Source organism: Equus asinus, chromosome 12, assembly GCF_041296235.1.
Source record: "Equus asinus isolate D_3611 breed Donkey chromosome 12, EquAss-T2T_v2, whole genome shotgun sequence".
NCBI lineage: Eukaryota > Metazoa > Chordata > Mammalia > Perissodactyla > Equidae > Equus > Equus asinus.
Genome location: NC_091801.1, coordinates 7,642,760 through 7,666,280, shown reverse-complemented (window position 1 = coordinate 7,666,280; position 23,521 = coordinate 7,642,760). Strand labels below are relative to the sequence as shown.

Genomic DNA, 23,521 nt, shown 5'->3' with positions numbered 1-23,521 from the left:
TAATTCTACCACAACAATGTTCACAGCAGCATCATTCACAGTAGCCCAAAGATGGAAACAAGCCAATGTCCACGGACAGATGAATGGATAAACAAATGTGGTATCCGCCTACAATGAATATTATTCAGCTTTAAAAAGGAATGAAATTCTGACGTATACTACAATATGGATGAACCTTGAAAACACTTATTCTAAGTGGAATAAGCCAGACACAAAAGGATATAAATATTTTATGATTCCACTTATATGAGGTAGCTAGAATAGTTAAATTCACAGAGACAGAAAGTAGAATGGTGGTTACCAGCGGCTAGGGGGATGGAGAAATGGGGAGTTAGTGTTTAATGGAAACAGAGTTTCAGTCTGGGACCATGAAAAAGTTCTGGGGATCCATAGTGGTGATGGTTGCACTGAGAATGTACTTCAAGTTGGTGAATTATACTCTTTAAAAATCATTAAAATGGTAAATTTTATGTTATGTATACTTTACCACAATTAAAAAAATTATTTGCTTCATAGAAAATAAATATATGTATAGTCTAAAGCTAAATACAAATAATTAGGATAATCCACACTATTGTACCTCTCTACATAACGGGCAACTAAAGAGTTGACTACATTTAGTAATTAAATCTTAGACCAAATAAAAATGATACTGGGAAGGGCTGAGAAACTCTTATGACACATCTATATTTCAAATAAAATTAGACTCACACAAAGACATGATAAACCTGCTATGACTGAGAATTCATTTATCTCAAGTTTCGGTTCTTGCTGAGATAACCAGGAGTCGAATCAGAACTGTAGTTTTTGTGCCAGCACTAGGATGTTTGGAAATTGTGGTAGCAGATCTCCCTTAAAAAAAAATAATCAAGGGAGTAGGAGCAAACTTTGGGAGCTGATGGATATGTCTATGGCCTTGATGGCGGCGATGGTTTCACGGCGCTCTACTTATCCTCAAACTCTTTGAGTTGTGTACATTAAGTATGCACAGCTTTCTGATTTTGGAGTGTAGCTCGTGGGCAGCCTTGAGCTGCTGTACCTTCATAATCCACTGGTGTTCATGCTGAGGCGATACTCTCTGGGTATCTCCAATGACTGAGCTCAGTGGGAGTACCAGAAATGGGTCTTTCCTGCCTAATAAGGGACTCTTCTAACAGGCAAGCTTTGCTCTGGAGTGCCCCACTAGCCTGGAGAATTGCCGAGCTGCAATTCAGTCTACACTCTCTCTTCCCACACATCCCTCCTTCTTTCCCAGGTGTCAGATCAACATCACAGTTTGAGGCTGTCCCAGTCTACTTCTGTGCCCTCTCCCTTTTATCCTTCACAGGCATTTCCCCCAGAACTCCACTTCCAATTCTGTCTTGGTGTCTGCTTCTTGGAGGGCCTAGCCAAAAGAGAAACATTGTAAGATGGTTGTTCTGTTTGTCATCATGCGTTGACTTCTTAAAAAAAGTATTGACTTGACTCACTCAAACTCTTGCCTTTAATAATACCAAAGGAACTAAAATTGTTTGCTAAAAACTGGTTCTCTTGGATATCCCAACCCGGTTGACTTTAATTAGGTGATTGGCGTCCGGGGGACTGATTCTCTAGATTGAGGCCCTGATGGATGCTTTCATTAAGGCTGCAAATGGAGGACAGCTAAATAGAGAAGTGAACTAAGAAAGAATACTACACGAGCTCAGGAAACTAGAGGTACAACATAGGCTACAAAGAGAATCGTGGGGTCAAACATGGGAGCGATGGACAGCTGTTCTCCGAGGCAGGCTGGGAAATGGATCCCTGACAAGACGTCATACTCCCGTATATGCCTGGTGTACTAGTTTCTTAGGGCCTCCATAACATACTATCTCAAATTGGGTGGCTTAAAAAACAAAAATTCATTCTGTCACTGTTCTGGAGGTCAAAAGGCTGAAATCAAGGTGTCGGTGGGTTGGTTCCTTCTTGAGAGCTCTGAGGCAGAATCTGTCCCATACCTTCTCGTAGCGCCTAGTGGTTGCTGGCAATCCTTGGCATTTCTTAGCTTGTGGCAACATAACTACAATCTCTGCCTCAGTCATCACACGGTGCTCTCCCTCTGTTTCTCTGTCTCTGTGTCCTAGTTTGCCTCTTCTTATAAGGACAACAGTCATATTGCCTTTAAGACCCGCCCCCCTCCCCCTTAACCCAGCACGACCTCATCTTAACTTGATTACATTTGCAATGTCCCTATTTCAAATAAGGCCACATTCACAGGTTCCAGGCGGCTATGAATTTTTGGGGGACACCATTCAACCCAGTACACCTGGGAACTTGAGTGAGTAAAACCTAGCGTTTAGATTGGTGTCGTAAGAGATGAGATGAGAAGGCATTTTCTGGTGGTGAGCCTTTGAAAACAGGAATTTAGGGTCTGGTCGCAGGATCTGAAACATCAGAGGATATAGTTTCTGTCTTCTTTCCTGACCATGCCTCCTCCACAATTCCGAGGACACTCCCCTTGGCTTCCAGTCTCGAGAACACAATGAAGTAATTCGGTTTGGTGCATTTGCCTTACTGCTTTACTGCCCACCCCCCTTTCATCCTTTCCATAAAGGAAGACAGAGAGCAGAACCCGAACACTAAACTGCCAGACTTGTGTTCAGGTTGGGGAGAGACAGTCACTGTGGGCGGAGTGGGGAGGCCACACCATTAGAGTGGAGTGAAGGATGGAATCTAGGTTCTTATTTCTCAAAGAGCTTTCACTCAATCCTTCTTATTTTGTCACCCCTCTGCCCCAAATTCACTCCCAGATCCATAAGTACCCAGTATTGCCACTTCCTGAATCTTCTGGGGATTCTGCAGTAATCAGGCTGGTTCTCAGCTTCACCCAGTGCCAGCTCAGAATTTGTCTATCGGTCCTGCTATGTCAATTTCTACTCAACCATCTACTCTCTAGATTGCAAAATTTTGCTGCTGTTGTCTTTTTCCCTGTTTTTCTCATACTTGAGTTTTTTTGTGTGAAATCTATCTGTCCGTCCGTCCATCCATCCGTCCATCCATCCATCCATCTTCCTTTGTCATAGTCTTAGTGAGGCTTTGGAGGGAGTGAAGTTAGATGTGTATGTTAATCTGATACGGTAACCTGCAACTCCAGATTTAAAGAGATAGCAATCAATGATTGTGCGATTTCTCCTCTAACGTTGAGCTGCTCAGATACAGGCATGAAGTATGTACACAGTTAGATTTAATGAGAGTTGGAGTGTTGCCAGGTAAGCAATGGAGGGAGCAAGGGGACAGGATGTAAGAATACTTGATTTGCAAGGGAGTAATTATATGATGTGCCCTGGACTTTGAAGCTGGGTAAGCAGGGTGGTGCGAACATAAAGATGATAAAAGAGTGAAGAATTGGGAGTCAATGGGTTGGAGTCTCAAAGATTTTTGAAAAAGCGTTCATTTGGGCACACAAAATTAAGAGAGCAGAAAGGCTTGAAATTCAGACCTGGGATTTTTGGAGTGTGACCTTGGGAAGGGGTGATGTGCAGACTAGTTTCCAAAGATGACGCCAACAATCCCTCTCATCTCATTGGGCCTTCTACAACGTGACAGCGCCACTCCTGGACGAGGAGGTGGAGTCAGAGTCCTCGCCTCTCGAATCTGGGCCGGGCTGATGACTTGTGTACAACCAGCTGAGGGAAGCGAAGCCACGTGACTTCCCAGGCAGGCACAAACTGTGTAGTTTCTTTCCGGCTCTCTTGGAATGCTCCCTCTGGGGAAAGCCAGCCACCATGCAACAGTCACACCACGCTGACTCTACCGTGCAGGAGAGGCCGCGTGTAGATGCTCTGGTTCACAGCCAGCTGAACCCAACCTTCTAGCCCCCCCGCCAAAAGGCCACACAAGTGAGCGAAGCTGTCTGAACCCTCCTAGACCAGCCAGCTGGGCACCTGAGTGACTTCAGTTGATGCCACAAGGAACAAGATGGCCCAGTTGGACCCCACCTGACTTCTTGCCCTACATAATTTGTGAAGTATGATAAAACGTTTGTGATTTGCAAGTCTCCATCCTCTGTCTGGGCCTCTCCCAGGGACTCCACACCCATACAGCCCACGGCTTCAGAACACCTCCACTCAGCTGGCTAAGAGGCGTCTCAAATCTAACATGTCCAAAACAGAGCTTGCCGCAGTCCCCTCACACCTGCCCTTCCCCTCCTGGTTAACTCCTCCGGTGGCCCAGGCCACAATGCTCGGTGTCTTCTCTCATTGCACTCTTGATCACATCCTCCATATCCAGTACGTTAGGGGTACCATTGTCCCTGCCGTCAAAACAGTCTCAGACTGCAACCCCTCCTCACCACCGCCCCTGCTACCACACTCATGCAAGCTGCCATCGCCTCTCGCCTGGATTCCAAGTCTCCCACAGGTCTTGCTGCTGCTGCCCTTGTTTGCCTTCAGTCTACTGAGGGATCCTGCCAAAATGTCAGCGTATATCCTTCCTCTGCTCAGAATTTTCCAAAGACCTTCCACCTCAATCCAAGTAAACAGATGCCGAAATCCATAGTAGGACCTCCGAGGCCTCCCTCACTTCTCCAGGTTCATCTTCTGCTCCTCTTACACTCAGCTACAATGGATTCCTCCCTATTCCTTAAACTGGATGAGCACAGGCCTGCCTCAGGGCCTTTGCACCAGCCGTTCCCTCTATTAGAATACCCTTTTCAGAGACTCATGTGGCTAGCGCCCTCATTTCCTTCAGATACTATTCAAAAGTGAATTCCTGGAAACTAAGTACAGTGATGGATGTTAACTAGACTTACTGTGGCAATCATTTTGCAATATATAGAAATATGGAATCATTATGTGGTACTCCTGAAAGTAATATAGTGTTACATGCCAATTATACTTCAATTTTTAAACAAGCTCTTAGAAGAGCCTTTTCTAAATACTTACTATATCAGTGGAAAAATAAACAAAACTACACATCCAAAAAAAGTAGAAAAAAAATTTTAAAAGACAAACAAAAACAAGTATATTCTTCTGTGAGGCTTTCCATTGACATCACACCTAAATTTCAACCTGTCACACTCTGACATCTCATAACCCCATTTTCTACCTTATTTTATTTATTTTTTTATTGAGATATAACTGAGATATAACTTGATATTAGTTTCAGGGGTACCACCCAATGATTCAGTATTTGTATATATTGTGAAATGAGCACCATAGTAAGTAGCTAACATTCATCACCATATATAGTACAAAATTTTTTTTCTTGTGATGAGAACTTTTAAGATCTACGCTCTGAGCAACTTTCAAATATACAGTACAGTGTTATTAACTATAGTCACCATGCTGTACATTACATCCCCAAGACTTATTTATGTCATAGCTATAGGTCTGTGCTTTTTAACCCCCTTCACCCATTTCACCCTCCCCTCTGGCAACCACCAATCTGTTCTCTGCATCCATGAGCTCAGTTTTTCTGTTTTAGATTCCACGTATAAGTGAGATCCTGTGGTATTTATCTTTCTCTGACTTATTTTACTTAGGATAATGCCATCAGGCATGCTGCCAATATTGACACAAAGGGCAAGATTTCCTTCTTTTGTATGGCTGAGTAATATTCCATTATCTACATACGTAACACATCTTCTTTATCCATTCATCCATCAGTGGACACTTAGGTTGTTTCCATGTCTTGGCTATTGTAAATAAAGCTGCAAGGAACATGGGGGTGCACAGATCTTTTCAAGGTAGTGTTTCCATTTTCTTTGGATAAATACTCAGAAGTGGAATAGCGGATCATGCGGTAGTTCCATTTTTAATTTTTTGAGGAACATCCATACTATTTTCCATAGTGGTTGCACCAGTTTGCATTCTCACCAACAGTGCACAAGGGTTCCCTTTTCTCCACATCCTTGCTAACACTTGTTATTTCTTGTCTTTTTGATAATAGCCATTCTAACAGGTGTGAATTGATATCTCATTGTGGTTTTGATTTGCATTTCCCTGATGGTTAGTGATATTAAGCATCTTTTCACGTGATTGTTGGCCACCTGTATATCTTCTTTGGAAGAACGTCTGTTCAGATCCTCTGCCTTCCCTGCTTTATTTTTGTCCTTAGTATGTATCACTGTCTAACATACCATAGACTTTACTTATTTACTGTCTATTTCCTCCAGTCCAAGTAAGCTCCATGAGGCAAGTGATTTTGTCTAACTTGTTTACTGCTGTTTCTTTGGTGTTCAGAACAGTGCCATGCATACAGATAGCACAAGAAACATATTTATTGAAAGGGAGAATTTCTCAGTACGGTTTACACTACCCCAATCCAAGGAAAGAACGGGTATAAAAAAGGGGGCAGGGGAGACACAGCTAAAGAAAATTCTAACAGGTAAGAGCTATAATTATAGTTTCATTTGTTATGTCTTCTTTCAATCATTTATTCATAATTTTCCAATCGAGCTCTTGATGAATATCTGTGTTCAACGAAAAAGAAGTGAACACTCAGCCAAGTTCCTCTATTTCTCACAAGGCTCCTCTCTTGATTTGGAGTCCTTACTCTCCTGGAGTCCTAAGAGAATCGCATCAGCCTCAAGGAGAGTCGTGTCCGTCGTGGCTCCCAGGAACCGGGACGTGAGTTCAAGATCTAACAGCCGCAGCCGGACTCGGGTTCCTTTCTGGTATTTCCTAAAGAGGAAGAAAAAAAATTCCATGAATTCTTCACATCATAATATGGACAATTAGTTTAAAGTAAAATCGAAATTCTAATTTTAATTTCTGTTGGCTCAAGATAAAGAAGTTAACACTTCTTTTTCTAAAAAAAGTTAACACTAGTATCTGAGAAATTGTTGTTTTTAACAGAAAAGTAATTTAGTTGTATCAGAATTTTCATCATAAAGCTGCCTTCAAAGATTTTATAAACAAAATAAAAATGTATTCCAGACTGAAATTCAAATAAGTCGGTTCTTGAAACTGACTTTTCAAAAAATATGCCATTCATTTTTAAAGTCAGAGAGCAGCAAGGGGAAAAACAGACTTCCAGATACATTTTTTTCTTCTAAAATTAAAATCTTTTAAAGTAAATTTTGCAAAAACAAAATGGAAAAAAGTCTAAGTGCACGTCCTCAGTACTAGGGACTGACGCACCGTAACTGAAGTGGGGGCTGCTGTGACGCGCCTGCCGGCTCCCTGCGCTCAATACAACACCGAGCGTTTTATAAGACCAAATTCAAACTGACACTCATGTGCTTTCCTTCCTTGATCAACTATTTTAAGAATTTAATCGCAACGTTATGAAAAGGTATGGGAGAGGGGAAATACTGCTATTGGTTTAAAACCACAAATCTTTATATACCTAGATATATACTTCAAGTACTTTAATTTTAAAATCAAAATAATTTTATATAAACAGAAAATGAAGAAACAAAGTTCTCAAAAAAAGTCACTGGAAAATGATTTTGGCAGACATAGAACAGACAGTCTCCACACAATGGCTGATTAGCTATTCTGGAAGAATTTAGAAGGGGTCAGAAAGTAAACATTTAGGCACTGTGACTTTTATTTTTTTAAGTTATTTTCCTTTCTGATTATAGAAGTGAATGACCTTTTCTAACATTTGGAAAGTAATGAAGCCAGTCACAATTTCCAGTCCTTCTGCATGTACATTTACATACATTATCTACGTGTGTATACTGACAGCACAGATCATATTTCCTTTGTTTAAAAAAATTAAAGAGATATCCTGGAATATTAAGTGAGGCATAGCTTTACGTTCTTAGAAAACAGCAATTATAGGACATATTCCACTCGCATTCACCACGGGGAACACAGGGTGAGTTCCCAGACAGGTGAAGGCGGCCCGTCTCCCCCTCACCTGGAGCTCTAACTGGTTTCTCTTGGATTCTTTCATTTGTCCTCACAGCGACTCAGTGATTCGTTCGATCTGCCTTGATTCATGTTGACCCTTCCTTCCATCCCCTCTCTTGAAATATCCAGTTAGTTATCAAGCTTGGTTCATTTTTCAATGCATGTATTCCTTGAACTGAGCCCTTCAAGTCTCCCCATCCCGAGCTAAAGCCTGAGGCACGACATGACCTTCCCAGGGCTCACCCTTCTGGTCCGCTTCTTGCGAGGGTGCAGATCTGGTGTGCTTGAGTGCAAATGGCCGAGTGTCACCCCAAGTACTCCTCTGCACCTCTGCTCTGGTGGAGCGCTTCCTGAACTTTCTGTCTATCTAAATCCTCCTGCTTCTTAAGTATCCAGGGCGAACGCATCTAACGCAGCTCCTGAGAGCCTCGCATTCCGTGGGGCAACATGAAGAGTGTCATTCGACTTCCCAAGGATGACAGAGGCCTTGCGGTCACAGCTGCGGATGCAAACCTGAGCCCTGCTACCTACTAGTTGGGTAACACCTCCTCATCTGTGTAACAGAGATTCCACTTGGCAGGTGTGCTGGGAAGGTTAAACGGGATAATAGCTGGAAAACGCCCAGCACAGGAAATGCACACATTAGTGCTCTGCACTTACTGGTATCGGTTATCCATGTAAACCTCTGATTTCTCATTAGACTGTACGTTCCCCCAGATCTGGCGCTGCATTTCTCTCTGCATCCCTCCAGTGCCCATGCAGCAGGTACTCAAAGGTCCATCAATAAATTAACAAGACACTTGTGGAGAAAAGTCACCAGGTCACGGATTATCTGGAACCTCCGTTTCCCCGGCTTGAGCAGCTGTGTGGACCGGTACATTTACATAACCTCTCTGAAATCTGCTTGGCACAGCGCCTGGGCACAGGGGTGAAGAAATGCTAGTTCTCTTCTCCGTCCGTTGTTCATTGTCGGTCTGTTTCTTTTTACTTATTTTTAGGAGCATTACTCATAGGTGGACTATAAACTAACCATGAGGAGGGAAACAATGACTTTTCATAAAAAGAGTTGGTCACATCACAAACACTTGGGACAAAAGTTCTGGGCCCAGTGACACCGAGGAGGAAGCTCTCGGTGTAAATGTTCTCATGCCACACAAATGCTAGAAGTCTCCAATTAAAGAGTAAAACCAGAAACACCTGCGTGCCGGGACGCGCGGTAACTTCCGGAAGGCAGATCCCTGTCCCCATGCTTCGAGGCAGGAGCCTCTCATAATACGACTGCTTTGCCTTCGTGTCTAAAAACTACAGAAATTCCGGAAATTATCCAGGGAGCTGGTAAGGGAGATGAGAAGCAACTGCAGGCCCTGATGCGTGCTGAATGAACGAAGCATCCCCAAATGCACTGACTGTGCACTAAACAGAATAAAACCCTCTGGAAGACCCTCTGACTTCTGCTATCAGAAGCAGCTCTTTCTGCTTTTATGGCACTTAATTTTTTCTTTGTATTATAGCTATTTCAACGTAGGTGCTATCTTCCCTAGGGACCGTAAGCGACGGGCAAGGATTCAGTCACGCCTGTGCCTCTGACAGGCCCGAGACGAACGCGTTTCACTGAGTGTAGACGTTTGAACAGTGGTGTTCACGCTTCTGAGGCCATAGAAGCACCTGGGGTGCTTGTTTAAAATGCAAATTGGCGGAAGCAACCCCAGAGAGTGATCTGGAAACGTGGGGTGCGCCTCGGGAATACGAGTTTTCAACCAGCTCCCCAGGTGACTCTGGCGCAGTCTTCTCTGGTCACCACTCGGGAAAATCTGGCCTAGAATGACCTTTAAGGTGGACAGTCAGATGCCAGAGCACAGGCCAGCCTGTGCAATCCCAAAGGACCAGTAAAACAAGGCCCTTTGACAGAGCTGTGACCTCACCAACCTTCAAGAGTAACACATGTTTTCCCTGAGTGATGACAGAATCTTTTAGGGTAATTCAGAAAGACAAAAAAAAGTCAGGCAATAACAACATATAATACAGAAATGCACCTAAAAGGAGTCCCTTCCATAGACCCACTGACAGCCTGGAGCTGGCTGCCTCTCCTGCACACACTGTCCGTTCTGTGACATCCAGGACACAGAAAGGTCAGTGACTTTCTTCCTCGACAGGAACAGCAGCCATACAATTAATGTGGAGTTTAGCCTTGCTTTAACTTTATTACAGGGAAAGAACGAATGAACGAATGTATTTCTGAGAAGGGCCTTTCTGCCAGCGTAATCTGAGGAGGACCTTCAGTATTGCAGCCTTCGATAACCACTTACATTTCTCAGTCTTTCCATTTGGATATCCATTGTTCCACATAACAAGATTTAAAATGAATATGCCAGCAAACCCTTCCCAGATTGTTTGTGCAGTCTTTCAATGGTTACTTTATTGAGAGATTTTGGCCTAAGTATAAAAATACAGAGGAGGCAATACGGTGATGAACAGTGTGGGCCAGGTGACTAGATGCCTGCCCAGCTCTATCACTTACAAATATGCAACTCTGAGCTAGTTACTGTATCTCTCTGTTTCAGTCTCCTCATTTGTAAAATGGGGATAATAATTATGCCTTTCTGCTAGGTTCTGGTGAACTTGAAATGAGTTAACACATGCCAAGCCCTTATAAATGTTCAATAATGTTAGCTATCATCATCAACCATCATCATCCTCATCACTACCGCCAGCATCATCACTATCATCAAAACAAACCCAGTGACACCTGGTACCCTAGTGTTGGCGTGATGGAGAGAACAAGGGCACTCCCAGTTATCATTCCAGCTACAATTAAGTCAACAATGGATGCCTGCAGAAGGTAAATTCAGGGGTGGAGTTTGCTTTCAACATTTGCTTTGATGCAAATCCTACTTATTTTAACGGTATAAGCATCCCTCTCTTAAAATATATCATAACATAAGTGTTCTACGAACATGAAAACAATTTCTTTGGAAATGAATGTTGAATTTCCTTTGAGGATGTGAGGCAAAATAGCACTGAACAAAAGCAAGCAAAATTCAGAGAACCACACATTGAATGGTCCACATTTCCCAGCACTGAGCACAATACAGCTGGAAATAAGAGAGCAGCCTCAGTTGTCAGTCAGGAAAGGGTTGCGGTGATTTATCTGCTCCAGTTGCTTTCCCATAGCGGCTCAGGGACGACCGAGGGGCAGGCAGAGCCGTCTCACTTCACCTGTCCCCTCTCAGCCCTGCCTCTTTAACTCTGGATGCAGTTAAGCCTTTTGTGAACCCACTTTATTTCTAGCACATACCACTTCTTGGAAGGGGGAGATAACGATTTCTATGGGTTCATCATTTGTTCTTCCAAGAAGCATTTTTTTAAGCTTCTTTTAAAATTTACCATTTCAATAGTAGACTTAACTTCTGACCTAATCAACCATCTCCCCTCTTGATTTTATAGACCTGAATCTATCTTTTCTGCCTTCTTTCTATAATGAGATTTTATCATTCTTTTATTTAACTAGTTTTTCCTCATTCCTTTGATTATATCAATGGACTCCTTCTTCTAAACATGCACAAATGCCCATAAACATAATTTTGCTATTATTTCAAGGGGCTCACAGATTGCCTGAAGGTCACCTATGGCCCTCTAAGATTAAGAAGTGTCGCTCTAGATTTTAAGTCCGTTTATCTTTCTCATTTCATCTACATAGCATTACGGCCTTAAGATAATTATTTCTTTTGTTTTATTTCCAATGCGTTTGTTAAGGAGACCCACGACTTCACTGAACAAATTCATAGGGCCAATGCTCAAAGCCATGCAGCCTTATTTTCCCATGGATATAAACAAAAGTCCATAATAGATGTAAAGAAGGAATTTTTCTTTTATCATCCTTGGTCACTTAATTAAGTCTAACCCTATAAGGGATGAATAAGGACAGATGTTAAAAGAAGAATTAGGTCCACAGCAGCATTATATTTTCAATTTAAAAAATACGGAACAAAAAGATAAATCAATAGAATGTATCCAACAAAGGAACAGGCTTAAGATGATGATCTTAAGAGGCTGGCTGGGCCACTGTCTTGAGTACTGGGCCCACCATAAAGCACAGGTTTTGTAACATGTGTTGGAAATGTTTAGAGGTGCTTTTTGATCGTCACAGTGACCAGGCTGACATTCAGCAGGGGTGGGTGGGACGCAGACATTCTGTAATGCACAACATCTTCTGCACAACAGAGTTGTCCTGCCTCTGTGGCTAGACATTGACGTGGGTGAAAAACCTGCTAATAATTATCTAAGCCCATAACTATGGCTACTAAAGATAAAAATTTTTTTAAAATAAAAGTTGAGGTATACACTAAATTCCCAAAATGCGATTCCTGTATAAATGGATGGAAGATTGACTGTGTTCACAATGTTAGCAAGTGTTGTTCACTGTTTCAGAAAATCACAGCCCATAAGCAGCACCACCATTCCATTTCTGTGTTTTGCCACGTGTGTTAAATGTACCTTCTTTACCGTTTAACTTTGGCTTCCTCTTGGCACTGGTAGGAGATTAGTCTCCTCTATGCCAGCCATCTGAAATATATGACTTACGTTGTAACCTTTCAATGAAATGCACTGATAAAAACTTAATTAAAATATCAATAACACTAAAACACTGCCGCCCAACAGAACTTTCTGTGATAATGGAAACAGTCCCTACAACGTGGTTATCCAGCACTTGAAAGATGGCTCAAGAATTGAAATATGACTGAGCAACCGAATTTTTAAATTACATTTAATTTTAATTAATTTAAAATTTACACAACCAGAAGGACCCACAATGAAGAATATACAACTATGTACCGGGGGGCTTTGGGGAGAAAAAGGAAAACAAATAAAAAATAAAAAAATCTAAAATTTAAACAGCCACATGACAGTGCAGCTCTACACAATTTCAAATTGGCAATAAAATGGTAAGAATACTTGTCCCACAATATATAAACATACATTGTGGCAGACAGGCTAGTTTTACAGGAAAAAAAGCACTATGAAATAACTTATTCTAATAAATCACAACTAATAATTAGATCAGCAATAATAATCAGATCTGTGTCTGCCATGACTAACTCCTCACACATTTATTTTCTGCTACTTTTTGTATTCTTCCTCAAATCTGTGTCACATTGTGCTAGACACACAGCAACCGGACTGTCTTATCAGATAGTTAGAGGTTGACATTAAATTCTTCGTAAAGAGAACTTCCCCCATGTCACAGATAGAACATTAAAACACATGGGAGTAATGTCACTTGCCTAATGCCACCAAGTAGCATGAGAGGATTCACAGATTTTTTTCCTCCTCCTATTTTTATGTTCTCAATTACCTATGACTTCTCGTAAGAACTGTAAACTTCAGCCTTAAAGAGTGGTAAGAATTTACCACTTCATACAGACTTATAATGTCTTCCCTCTGAAATAAAATGTAAGCCATCCAAATAAATAAATAAATAAACAAATAAAATTGCTGCCATCCAACTCATTATTTTAATTCTTCCCCATTAGAAAAATCGTTACTTTCAGTGGTAACAAATAATGAATTAAATTATCAGAAAAACATCTCCACAGCTTCATGCAACGTTGCCTATTTTTTTTTTTCACATCTTAACTAGGAAAAAACCCCCAGACAGTTTTTCAGAAATCTTATATGTTTCATACTAAAACCACTGAAATACTAATGTCTTGAAAGGCAAATAGGATGTCTCCAGTGCGCATATTCAAAACGGAAAAAGCCTGTGTTTTTACCACGTGGGGGTTTCTTTCTTTTAACTTCAAGTGCTCGCTCTGCCCGATCTCTGTGAACTCCAGCCTACACGGACTCTCTCCCAGCCTGCCCCAGGACCACGCTCCTCCACTGTGCACTTTCTCAGACCATATGCTGCAGCAAATGAGCCTGCGTGTCTGAGCTGTTTAGGAAAAGGGCAATTAAATCTGGTTTTGCATTTCTGTATTAAGGACGTGGTTTAAAGACCTTCCTTTGGAGAGGTTTTGGACATTCTTTCCACAGAGATTCTTTAACATCTGTCAGTGCATGCTAGTGATGGTTCTCACAGACTTAAAATGGAGAGAATCTCTGACTAGTTCTTTGATATAACTATATGAAATAATACAAAGGCGACAGATACAAGGCTTAGTGTCAAAAGAGAATATCGTGAGGAATTCTGACTTTGCTGCTCAATTTAGATGTCTTGCTATAAAATCATAATTCTCAGAGGTTTTAAAAATAGTTCTTTTGAAATCATTAACCATCTGTGTTTCCATCCCAATAAGATAAAATACTTTAGAACTTTTTCTGATTTTATTACATTCCTTATTTAAAGTTTTTAGAAGTAAATTTTTCTTTTCTTTTTTGAAGAGAAAACATTAAAATATTTCTGATGGTTTATATAATTAACGCTAATTTGTTTTTTCTAATTCGTACAAATGTTCACAGTACTGTTGATCTACATGAGGAGCCAGCATCTCGTCTGTGTGTCGGGGAGGGGGTGACGGGTGGGGGCGTACCTGTACTTGAGAGAGAGCTCCAGTGAGCATGTGGGGATGTATGTACTTTGTTCTTCTTTAAATGAACTGTCTGGGCCTCAAATTCCTCATCATTAAAAGGGACAGTGTTAGAACAGACCTAAGGTCTTTTGCAGTCCTATGATTTTATTCTCCTTTTACACAATTTTCAGTCTTTAAAAACTGATATAGAATGATATTAAGTGCAAAATTGGTTAAATATATATACAAAATGCAAAAACTTTAAGATTTTTTATTAGCTGTATAAAATATTGTTATAGCATTAAATATTCAATTAACAAGTGGACCTTTATATGCAGACTACTTGGTGTATTTTGAATTTGCCTCACTTTTTCAAAAAGTACCATCTGCCCTGTCTCCTTGACCTCTCCAGCCTCGAGCTTCTGTAAGATGTCCACATCCAGCTCTCTCACCACTGTACTATCTGTACTGAGCTATCAAGACAGCAGCCATGGTTAACAAAATAAAGGTAGAGGGTGCGCCTAAAGTTCCATAGCCTCCAATATTTCCACTCATCGAAATTTAAAATACAGCACAAATCTAAAGTCCTAATTTATCATCCCGGGTCATTAGAAGATGCAAATGGAAAACAAAAATTATTATAATAACCTCTGCTACTCAATTATTACCAAAAGCTCTTTGTAAAAAGCTCATGATTATCCCTTTAACAAGACCATATACTATGTGCCTATCAACTAGGCCAAAATAAACAACGCATAGCAACTGGCAACCTACATGCCGTCACTGGACTGAGCAAAGGATATTGTTCATAAGACCAAACTGCATTTGCTCAAATTGCAATCATCTCGGATAAGGATTTTAATCTTTTCAGCAATTCTAATATAAACATATGATTTTGTTTTTCCTTTAAACCAAGTTCTTTTTAACCTTGCCCTGCTGGTTAATATTTCGTGCCACCACAAACAATTTTCTCTCTTGTTCAAGCATTGATTTATTTTATGAAATGTGAAAATGGACCATTTTTAAATATCCAATAAATGACTCTACTTTTTAATAATGCAGAATATGCATATAACATAATACATTATATATGGCATCAATGATGACAGTTATAATCTTTTCTCAGAGTTAGAAAATAAGATGTGTTTTATTTAGGGAAAAGAAAATTCTATCACCTACCAACCATATCAAGTGTATTTTTATAAAAAGCAAAATTTCTTGCTGGTCAGAAAATGAATATATATATAATTTCCCTAACAAGTGTAGAAAGTCAAAGTTAGAACTGCATGTTGTTTTTCCATTATGAAAACTAAAGAGATTAATATATATTTTCATCTAAACAAAGGGATGAATCATTTTAGGTTGGCCAGATAAGGTTTATTGCAGTTAAGGACATATTTTCATGACCAGAAGATTTTCCTTTGTTTTTAAGATTTTCTCTTTTTTCCTTTTTTTCCCCAAAGCCCCCCGGTACATAGTTGTATATTTTTAGTTGTGGGTTCTTCTAGTTGTGGCATGTGGGACGCCACCTCAGCGTGGCCTGATGGGTGGTACCATGTCCGTGCCCAGCATCAGAACCTGTGAAACCCTGGGCCGCCGCAGCGGAGCGTGTGAACTTAACCACTCGGCCACGGGGCGGCCCAACCAGAAGATTTTCAAACTCACTTCCACAGTGCTTGAAAACCTAACCCGTGCTAGCCTACCCAAGGGTCAAACACAGCTTGAAAATTCCTCTGAGGCAGATTACCTCCTGATCAGCTTGTCTGAAACGTTGGCAATCCTGTCCTTCGATGGAAGACCTCTGGCTCCAGATTCCCAACGCCCTGCACTTTCGACCACACTGACAGAACAGAGTTCTAAATTCATGGGACCAGCCTGATTTCAGAATTTTCTTTTTTCCTTTAATCTTCTTTCTGCCTCTCTAAAATAGTTACTTATTAAATAAGCATTGCTGAATTTGCTACAAACACCTACTCAACATCTGTGTGTGGCAGGGAGACGTCAACAGCAGAGAAATGGTCTTGTCCCCTCGCAACCCGAGGAGGCGAAAATGGAGTGAAAGGCCATGTTCCACCAGTTCCCATGGTGGGAGGTAGGACTACTTGAGCAGGTTGGTCCTGATTCTGTGCCCTTTCAACAGGAGAGGAGACTTCGTCAGATGCCTTTCGGAAAGCCAAACAAACACTTCAGAGACTCTTATCACAGCGGCCTCTGTGGGCTGGCAAGGGTCAGAGAGAGAAGTCTGTCATGAAAACTCAGACCATGTGCAGGATCCACGCAAGCCAGAGTGTCTTAAACAGCCCCTCGTAGGACAAGACAGTGTAAATGAAGGGAGGGGGAAGGAGAGGAGGAGGGCCAGGGGTGGGGCGTAGATTCCTATCACCTGCTGACAAGGCTGAAGACCCTCAGGGCCTGGAAAAGAGCTTGCAACTTGACATTGACAGGCCCTGGCTGATATCTGACCTTTGCACCTGTAAGTCTGGGTACATTTATGAAACAGCCGAGTTCCTGCCCTTTATGAAAAAGTGAGGGCACTGAAGCCTAGAGCAGTTCTGTGAAATTAAAAATAAAAAAGGAAACCAACTACACAAGTACAGAAAAGAAAGTGGTTTGAAGGCGCTTCAGGAGATAAGGCGTTTTGGACGGCGGCGAGTTCAGGAAGAGTCAACGATGTGGTTTTGCTCCCCAAAAGTTAATATAATTTTAGGTTGAATTAGTACAAGTATATATTCCACATAATAAAATATGTAGTCCACATAATAATCCCAATCTCCTTCACTTTTCTGACCATATCCAGAGTATTGTAATCCATCTGGGCAACACAATTAGAGGGTCACTGATAAACGGGGTCTACCCAGAAGATGGTGAAAGAATCTTGTCTTACGCTGAATGAAGAACTTAAGAGAAGGAGGGACTTAGCAGGTTGAAAGAAAAGTAGAAAGAAGATAACGGTCTGAAGACTTTGAAAGGCTTTAATATTAAAGAGGTAACGATATTTATTTTGTGTGCCTATTTCGTATGCCTCCGAAAAGCAGAAACAAGAAAAATGAGTGGGAGTTTTGAGATGGCCGACTTAGCAGATTCCAGTGTAACAGGAGGAAGAACTTCTGAGAGAGCTGGCTGGAAAGGGAATTGGTTGTTTTGCGTATTAATGAAGGAAGTCACGGGGAATTTTCAAGACAGATGACCGCTGTGGCAATGATGGCGTTTGAATTCAGTAAGAGCTGAATTAGATGACCTCCAAGATTCCTTCCATTTCTAAAATTTTATGATTCTATGACTCAGAATGCCTGTTAGGTCTTGCAACATCAGGAATCACGAAAGCTGAAAAGCAAGTTTAAAAAGAGCAGCCAAACAGTCAGCAGGTAGGTCGGGTATGCAGTAAAAAATTTAAAATCAGCTCCCCTTTAAGTCTGCCTTTCATCTCTTAACTCTTTCAGACCACGCAGCACGGTGCTCTCATTAAGGACTCACCACGTCGGTAGGCATCTTGACTTGTTTCCAGATAGAAATATCTGTTCTGTGTGACGAGCTTATTCATTGGGCTCAAATCTGAAACTAAAGATGATTCTTGATGTGACTGCTGGCTGGATGGCCAGCTAAATTTTGTTCAGATAGAATGCACACTTACATTGAACAGGAGAAACAGATGTTTTACCACCTCTATGAACCACTGCCCTGCGTAGGCAATTTCTAAATGACTTTCTTCTAGTGTACAAACGAGAAAAAGAGACTTCAAGAGGTCAAATATAGCTCTCTTTGCCTGTTCCCTATGCTACTCTCTTTAATAACCCTACGTTAACATGAACTTCTGAACTTGCCCTTTGGAGCGAGCGCTGCGCCACCGTATACGCGGCAGGCATTCCAGAGATGTTCGTAGGTTACAGTAAATAGATATTCTCAAATGTGATGCAAAACTTCTGCAACTGGGTCTGTAAACTGGGGGTGTGGATTGGACGACTCTGCATTCTACCACCGGTCACAGGTGCTCCTTAACCCGGTTTCCAATCGCAACGCTGCGTCCACTTATTTTAAATCCTAAGCAGCAGCCGAGGTGTTGACAACGTGTTACTCGGAAGGCTGCAAGGACTCCCTGATCTCTGGGCCCTTCCATCCAAACAGGAGTGTGACCACACAGTGACCAGGGCGCTTATGCTCAGCAGGGGATGATGGTTTCGCTTCGGGTCTGAGAAAAGAAACTGTTTCTGAGCAGACTGGTATCTAGGGTGACTTTGTTCTAAATGCTAATAGGGTAAAATATTGTCAAGAGTCAAATATTTTTGGGATAAAATTCTGCAAAAAAAGGAAATATTATATACTCCAGAGTGTCTGAATCAAAATCAAAGCATCTATTTCTGATTTAGAATTGTTAATGAACATTTTTTGTTTGCTTTTGTTTTTTTTTTAGTAGGAGATTGTGGCCATTTCCTTAGGATTAGATAATAATACTATTTTAAAGCTTTTACTACCCAGAAAACAAGATTCAAAAATTACTAAAATTCCAAAAGAACAGTGTTAGGTTAGCATTTTGACTAATATAACAATCTCTGAATAAATTCTTATGCTTTTAAAGTAAAGCTGTTAAGGGTAGAATAGTGATTTAAAATGTTTTCCTTCACTACTAAAAAGGGATTAGGGTCCCCAATAAGAGACTCTCAACCTTGATGAGCATTCCTTCCCCCTCCTAAACTCTACCTTACAGAGCTTTATCTGTATCTAGCCTTCCCTCCCCATATAAATGGACTTCCTGAGTCAGTGCCTACAGAATGGGCGGGAAAGTTCAAGATCCCAGAGCCTGCCAAGAAAAGGTGAATGAACAGCAGAATTCTGTTCAGAGAGCATATAAGATGTCATATTAATAGCTAAAAAAAAGCCATAGTTTACTGGTTTACTGGTCAGAGATAACTAAAACCTTGGATAACATAACTGACAGTGTTTACGAACAATTCCGTTCCCCAAGTTACTCCTTTTCTATGAACAATTCTATGATCGTTATGTAATCTTGGGCAAGGTTATCTTTACTGTAAAACAGGAACCACCGCAGTACCTACCTCCTAGACTGCTAGGAAGACTGTGCGAGAGAACGCATAGAAAGGACTTAGTAAGTGCTCAGTGAAAGCCGTGATTCAGCAAAGAAATAGTTCAGGCACATCACTAGCTACTTTCTGTCGCAATTACTGTGGGTCTGGCTGTAAGGCTTACTGGGCTGGCCAACTGACTCGGCAGGTGAGTTGACTCCTGTTGGGGATGGACAGCACTTGACAAAGTTTTCAAAGATGTCCTATTCAAAGAACTTGGCTTTACCTTTTGATGGATATCAATTAGCTAACCTACTGGATAAGCAACAGCAGCTGGACGTTTGAGGAAGTGTGTTTCTAGGCCTAGAGAGCCTTTCTGTTGAAAGCAGAGCCCCTGCGACTAAGGATACGGGAACAGCACAAGAGCCTGAGGAAGAAGAGCCCAGCACGAGTCCTGCCCCGGGTCTAGGACTCCAACCTGTCAACCTGTCCATTGGTTCTTTCATTCATTCAACAAATATTTCTTAAAGGCCCATGTGCGGCAGGTATTGTTCTAGGTGCTGGAGTCACCAGTGTACAGGAAAGACAGGGTCCCAGCACTCAAAGAGCTTAAACTGTGGCAGGGAGAAAAAGACAATAAACAAATAAACAAACCAGATAGGAGTAAGTGCTGTGCAGAAAATGAAAATCAAGTGATACGACAGAGAGGGATGACATTACACTGGGTGGTGAAGGAAGGAACCCCTGAAGAAGCAACATTTAAGTGGGGCTCTGAATGACAGAAAAGGAGCCAGCTGTGCAAAGTGGGTCAGAGCATCTCAGACAGAGGCACAGTCAGTTCAAAGGCTCAAAGGGAGGAAAAAGTTGGCATGTCTAAAGAAGCAAGAGAAGGCCAGTGAGGCTGGAGAGCACTGGGTGACAGGGAGACAGGTGGGAGGCGGAGGTCAGAGAGGAAGGCAGGAGGCAGGCCACACCGTGCTTCACACACCAACACACAAGGTTTGGGGTTTATTTTAGATGCTCGCGGAAAGCCTACAGAAGGTGAATGCGTGATCAGGTTTCTGTTGAGACCACTCTGCCTGCGCTTTGGAAAATGAATTGTAAGGACAAGGGTGGAAAGACGCTGGCAGGGTGCGGAGGGCAGATGCTAATCAGGAAACTCATCCATGGGCAAATGCACCACCGTGACACACGGCCTGGGCCGGCACACCGAATTCCGGGCTTACAGCAGCCAGATCTAACCCCACCGAGCACACTGCCTGTCTTGGTTAATACTCATCCGGGTCACAGTAGAGCTGAGCTGATTCCTTTAACACACTGCTTGTACTCCTCTTAGTTTAACAAACAATTTATGCAGGTGTAGAATCGTCCACTTCCTGTCATAATTGGCACAGGCCTGGCTGAAAGGTTCTCTGGGACGGACAAACTGACTTGGCAATAGAGCTGGGTCCTTATGAAGACAGACGGCAGCCGACACGTTTTCGAAGACGTGTGGTGGGATCTGGGGAGCCAGGCCCTCTCTAACTTTCTAAAGCGATGTCTACTCCCACATTTGCTTGTTTATATGTGTGTGCATTCATCTGCTTGGGCTGCTGTAACAAAATACCACTGACGAGGCGTCTTAAACATCAGAAATCTATGTTCTCACAGTTGTGGAGACCAGAAGGCCAAGATCAAGGTTCCCCGTGACTCGGCTCCTGGAAGAGACTCCTCCCAGCTTGCAGACTGCTGCCCTCTCCCCACGTCCTCCCACGGCCCTTCCTCAGTGTGCCCACGGCAAGTGTCTGCTCCTCTTTTTATAAGGACACCAACCCACTGGATCAGGACCCGCTCTTATGACCTTGCTTAACCTTGATTACCACTTCATAGGCCCTGTCTCCAAATATAGTCACGTGGGAGGTCAGGGCTTCAACAGATGAACTTTGCAGGGGTGCGATTCCGTCCGTGACAATGGTTATTGTCATATGAATTCCTATTTATGTGAGTACATGCAAATGTTAAGTATCTGTTACCGTTATGTACCAAGCAGATAGTCAGGCTATGAAGAATAAGTCTGTGACCTTCAGGAGCTTAGAGTCTAGCAGGGGAGGCCAACAACTACAAGGAAATGTGGACTACCAGACTGGAGGTATCTGTAAATGCAAAGAATTCTATGAGGGAAGAACCCTAGGGAGGGGAGTTGACACTTGTGTGAAATTTTACAGAATGAGTGGGGATTCACACGTGAGGCAGACCAGAAAATCTGGACCTACCCCCAAACCCACCCTCTATGAAAAAGGTCTTCCTCTGGCTACCCCAGCCTGAAGATACACATCCTTTCATCGAGTTTCAAGAATAATTATCGTTTGCACAGTTCACTTGGCCATTAAAGAAGTAGTGCTCTGAGATCCGGCTTCTACTATTGTCTTGAACCACTGTTTAAATCTTTCGTTATCAACGACTTTTAATGAGTATGTACCCTGTTTCCTAGAAAGAAAAAAACAAGAAACTAGAACGTAGGTTTCTTTAAGGTAAGGACCATATCTGATGAATCGTTCACCAGAGTAGGAGCTCAGTAAATGCATGACACTTTGATTTGATGAGACTGAAGGATGGAGAAGAGCGAGCTTAGACGTGAAAAGTGGGAGCTTTAATAATCATGAACGATGCAATTACTGGTTAATTTCTCTGGGGCTCACTTTTTCCCGTCAAAAGAGAGTTGACTAGATATCTGCGGCTCTTATAAGCTCTAAACCCCCAGGAACATACTAGTTCACTCTCTCATTCAAAAGCCCTAACCAAAAGACGATGTGGTATATGTGTGTACACACACACACAGACACACACTGGAATACTATTCAGCCATAAAAAAAGACAAATTCATCCCATTTGCAATAACATGGAAGGACCTGGAAGGTATTATGCTAAGCAAAGTAAGCCAGACTGAGAAAGACAAACACCAGATGATTTCACTCATGTGTGAAATATAAACAAACACATGGACAAAGAAAACAGTTCAGTGGTCACCAGGGGAAGTAGGGTGGGGAGTGGGCACAGGGGGTGAAGGGGGGCACTTACGTGGTGACAGACAAGAAATAATGTACAACTGAAATCTCACATTGATGTAAACTATTATGAACTCCATATGAAAAAAGAAAAGAAAAAGAAAAAAACCACAAAAGCCCCATCCAATCAGGGGTAATCGTAAAGGTTCCAGTCTCTACTACTTTTTATAGTCTCTTTCCCCTTCTTGTTCAGATTTTATGTAAGCAATTAAAAGGCCATAAAAATTCATCCAATATTATGTATAACATGAAAGGGGGGAAGGGAGAGACAACTAAAAAAAATCAATTATTAATCCTTAAAGCTTAAATTCAAGTGGCTGGCCTGGTGGCTTAGTGGTTAAGTTCATGCTCTCCATTTTGGCGACCCAGGGTTCGCAGGGTCATATCCCGGGCGCCAACCTACACACTGCTCATCAAGCCAGGCTGTGGTGGTGTCCCACATACAAAACAGAGGAAGGCTGACACAGATGTTAGCTCAGGGCCAATCTTCCTCACCAAAAAAAAAAAACAAGTTTAAATTTAACCTTAAAATACAGTTAACATCCACGTTAACATCTAGCACAGCATAGCCAACTGTTCTACTTCAAGTAAACCACACGGAAGACCAAGAGAGAACGCTGGCGAGCAAACGAAAGAATACTCACCTTTGCTTTCTAGTGATTAGGTTTAAACATTTCACAAGATAGTATTTATGCTTAAACAAAAAACACTCTAGGTACACACGACGAGATTACTAAAATGTAAAACACGTAAATCATGCGCCTTCTATTTTGTAACAAAACCTTATCTTGAATGAACAAGTGGGTTAAGAAGAAACAACACAATTAAAAAGGTACTTTCTACAATAATTCTGAAATAGACCGGTTTAGCAATTATCAAAAGAAGAAACAGCTCCATTTGAAAAGCTGTCACAGTTCTAACTTCACAGTCACAAACTCCTCTGTTGAACCACATCCGATAAACTGGCTGTTAAAGACGACTGATTGCAGAAGCAGTTCTGATGCCCAAGGACGGGACAGGCTCCATGACCACAAAACGATGCCAGCCCTACCTTTAGATAGCGGTTGCCAAGCTGAGCGTGTTATTAGCCAGGCCTGGCTGAAAGAACCCACTGGCCGCAAAGCTACTTT

At 41.9% G+C, this 23,521-nt stretch overlaps 1 protein-coding gene across 1 annotated transcript in view; it reads right to left on the bottom strand.

Annotated features, from left to right (window-relative positions):
* Positions 1-6,160: 6,160 nt before the first annotated feature.
* The window catches only part of MRPS28 (mitochondrial ribosomal protein S28), a 100,182-nt gene continuing 82,821 nt past the window's right edge, over positions 6,161-23,521 (bottom strand). The window contains exon 3 of the mRNA XM_014861842.3: positions 6,161-6,641. Coding sequence (XP_014717328.1) covers positions 6,473-6,641 — 169 coding nt within the window. The 3' untranslated portion in view covers positions 6,161-6,472. The remainder of the gene's footprint in view (positions 6,642-23,521) is intronic.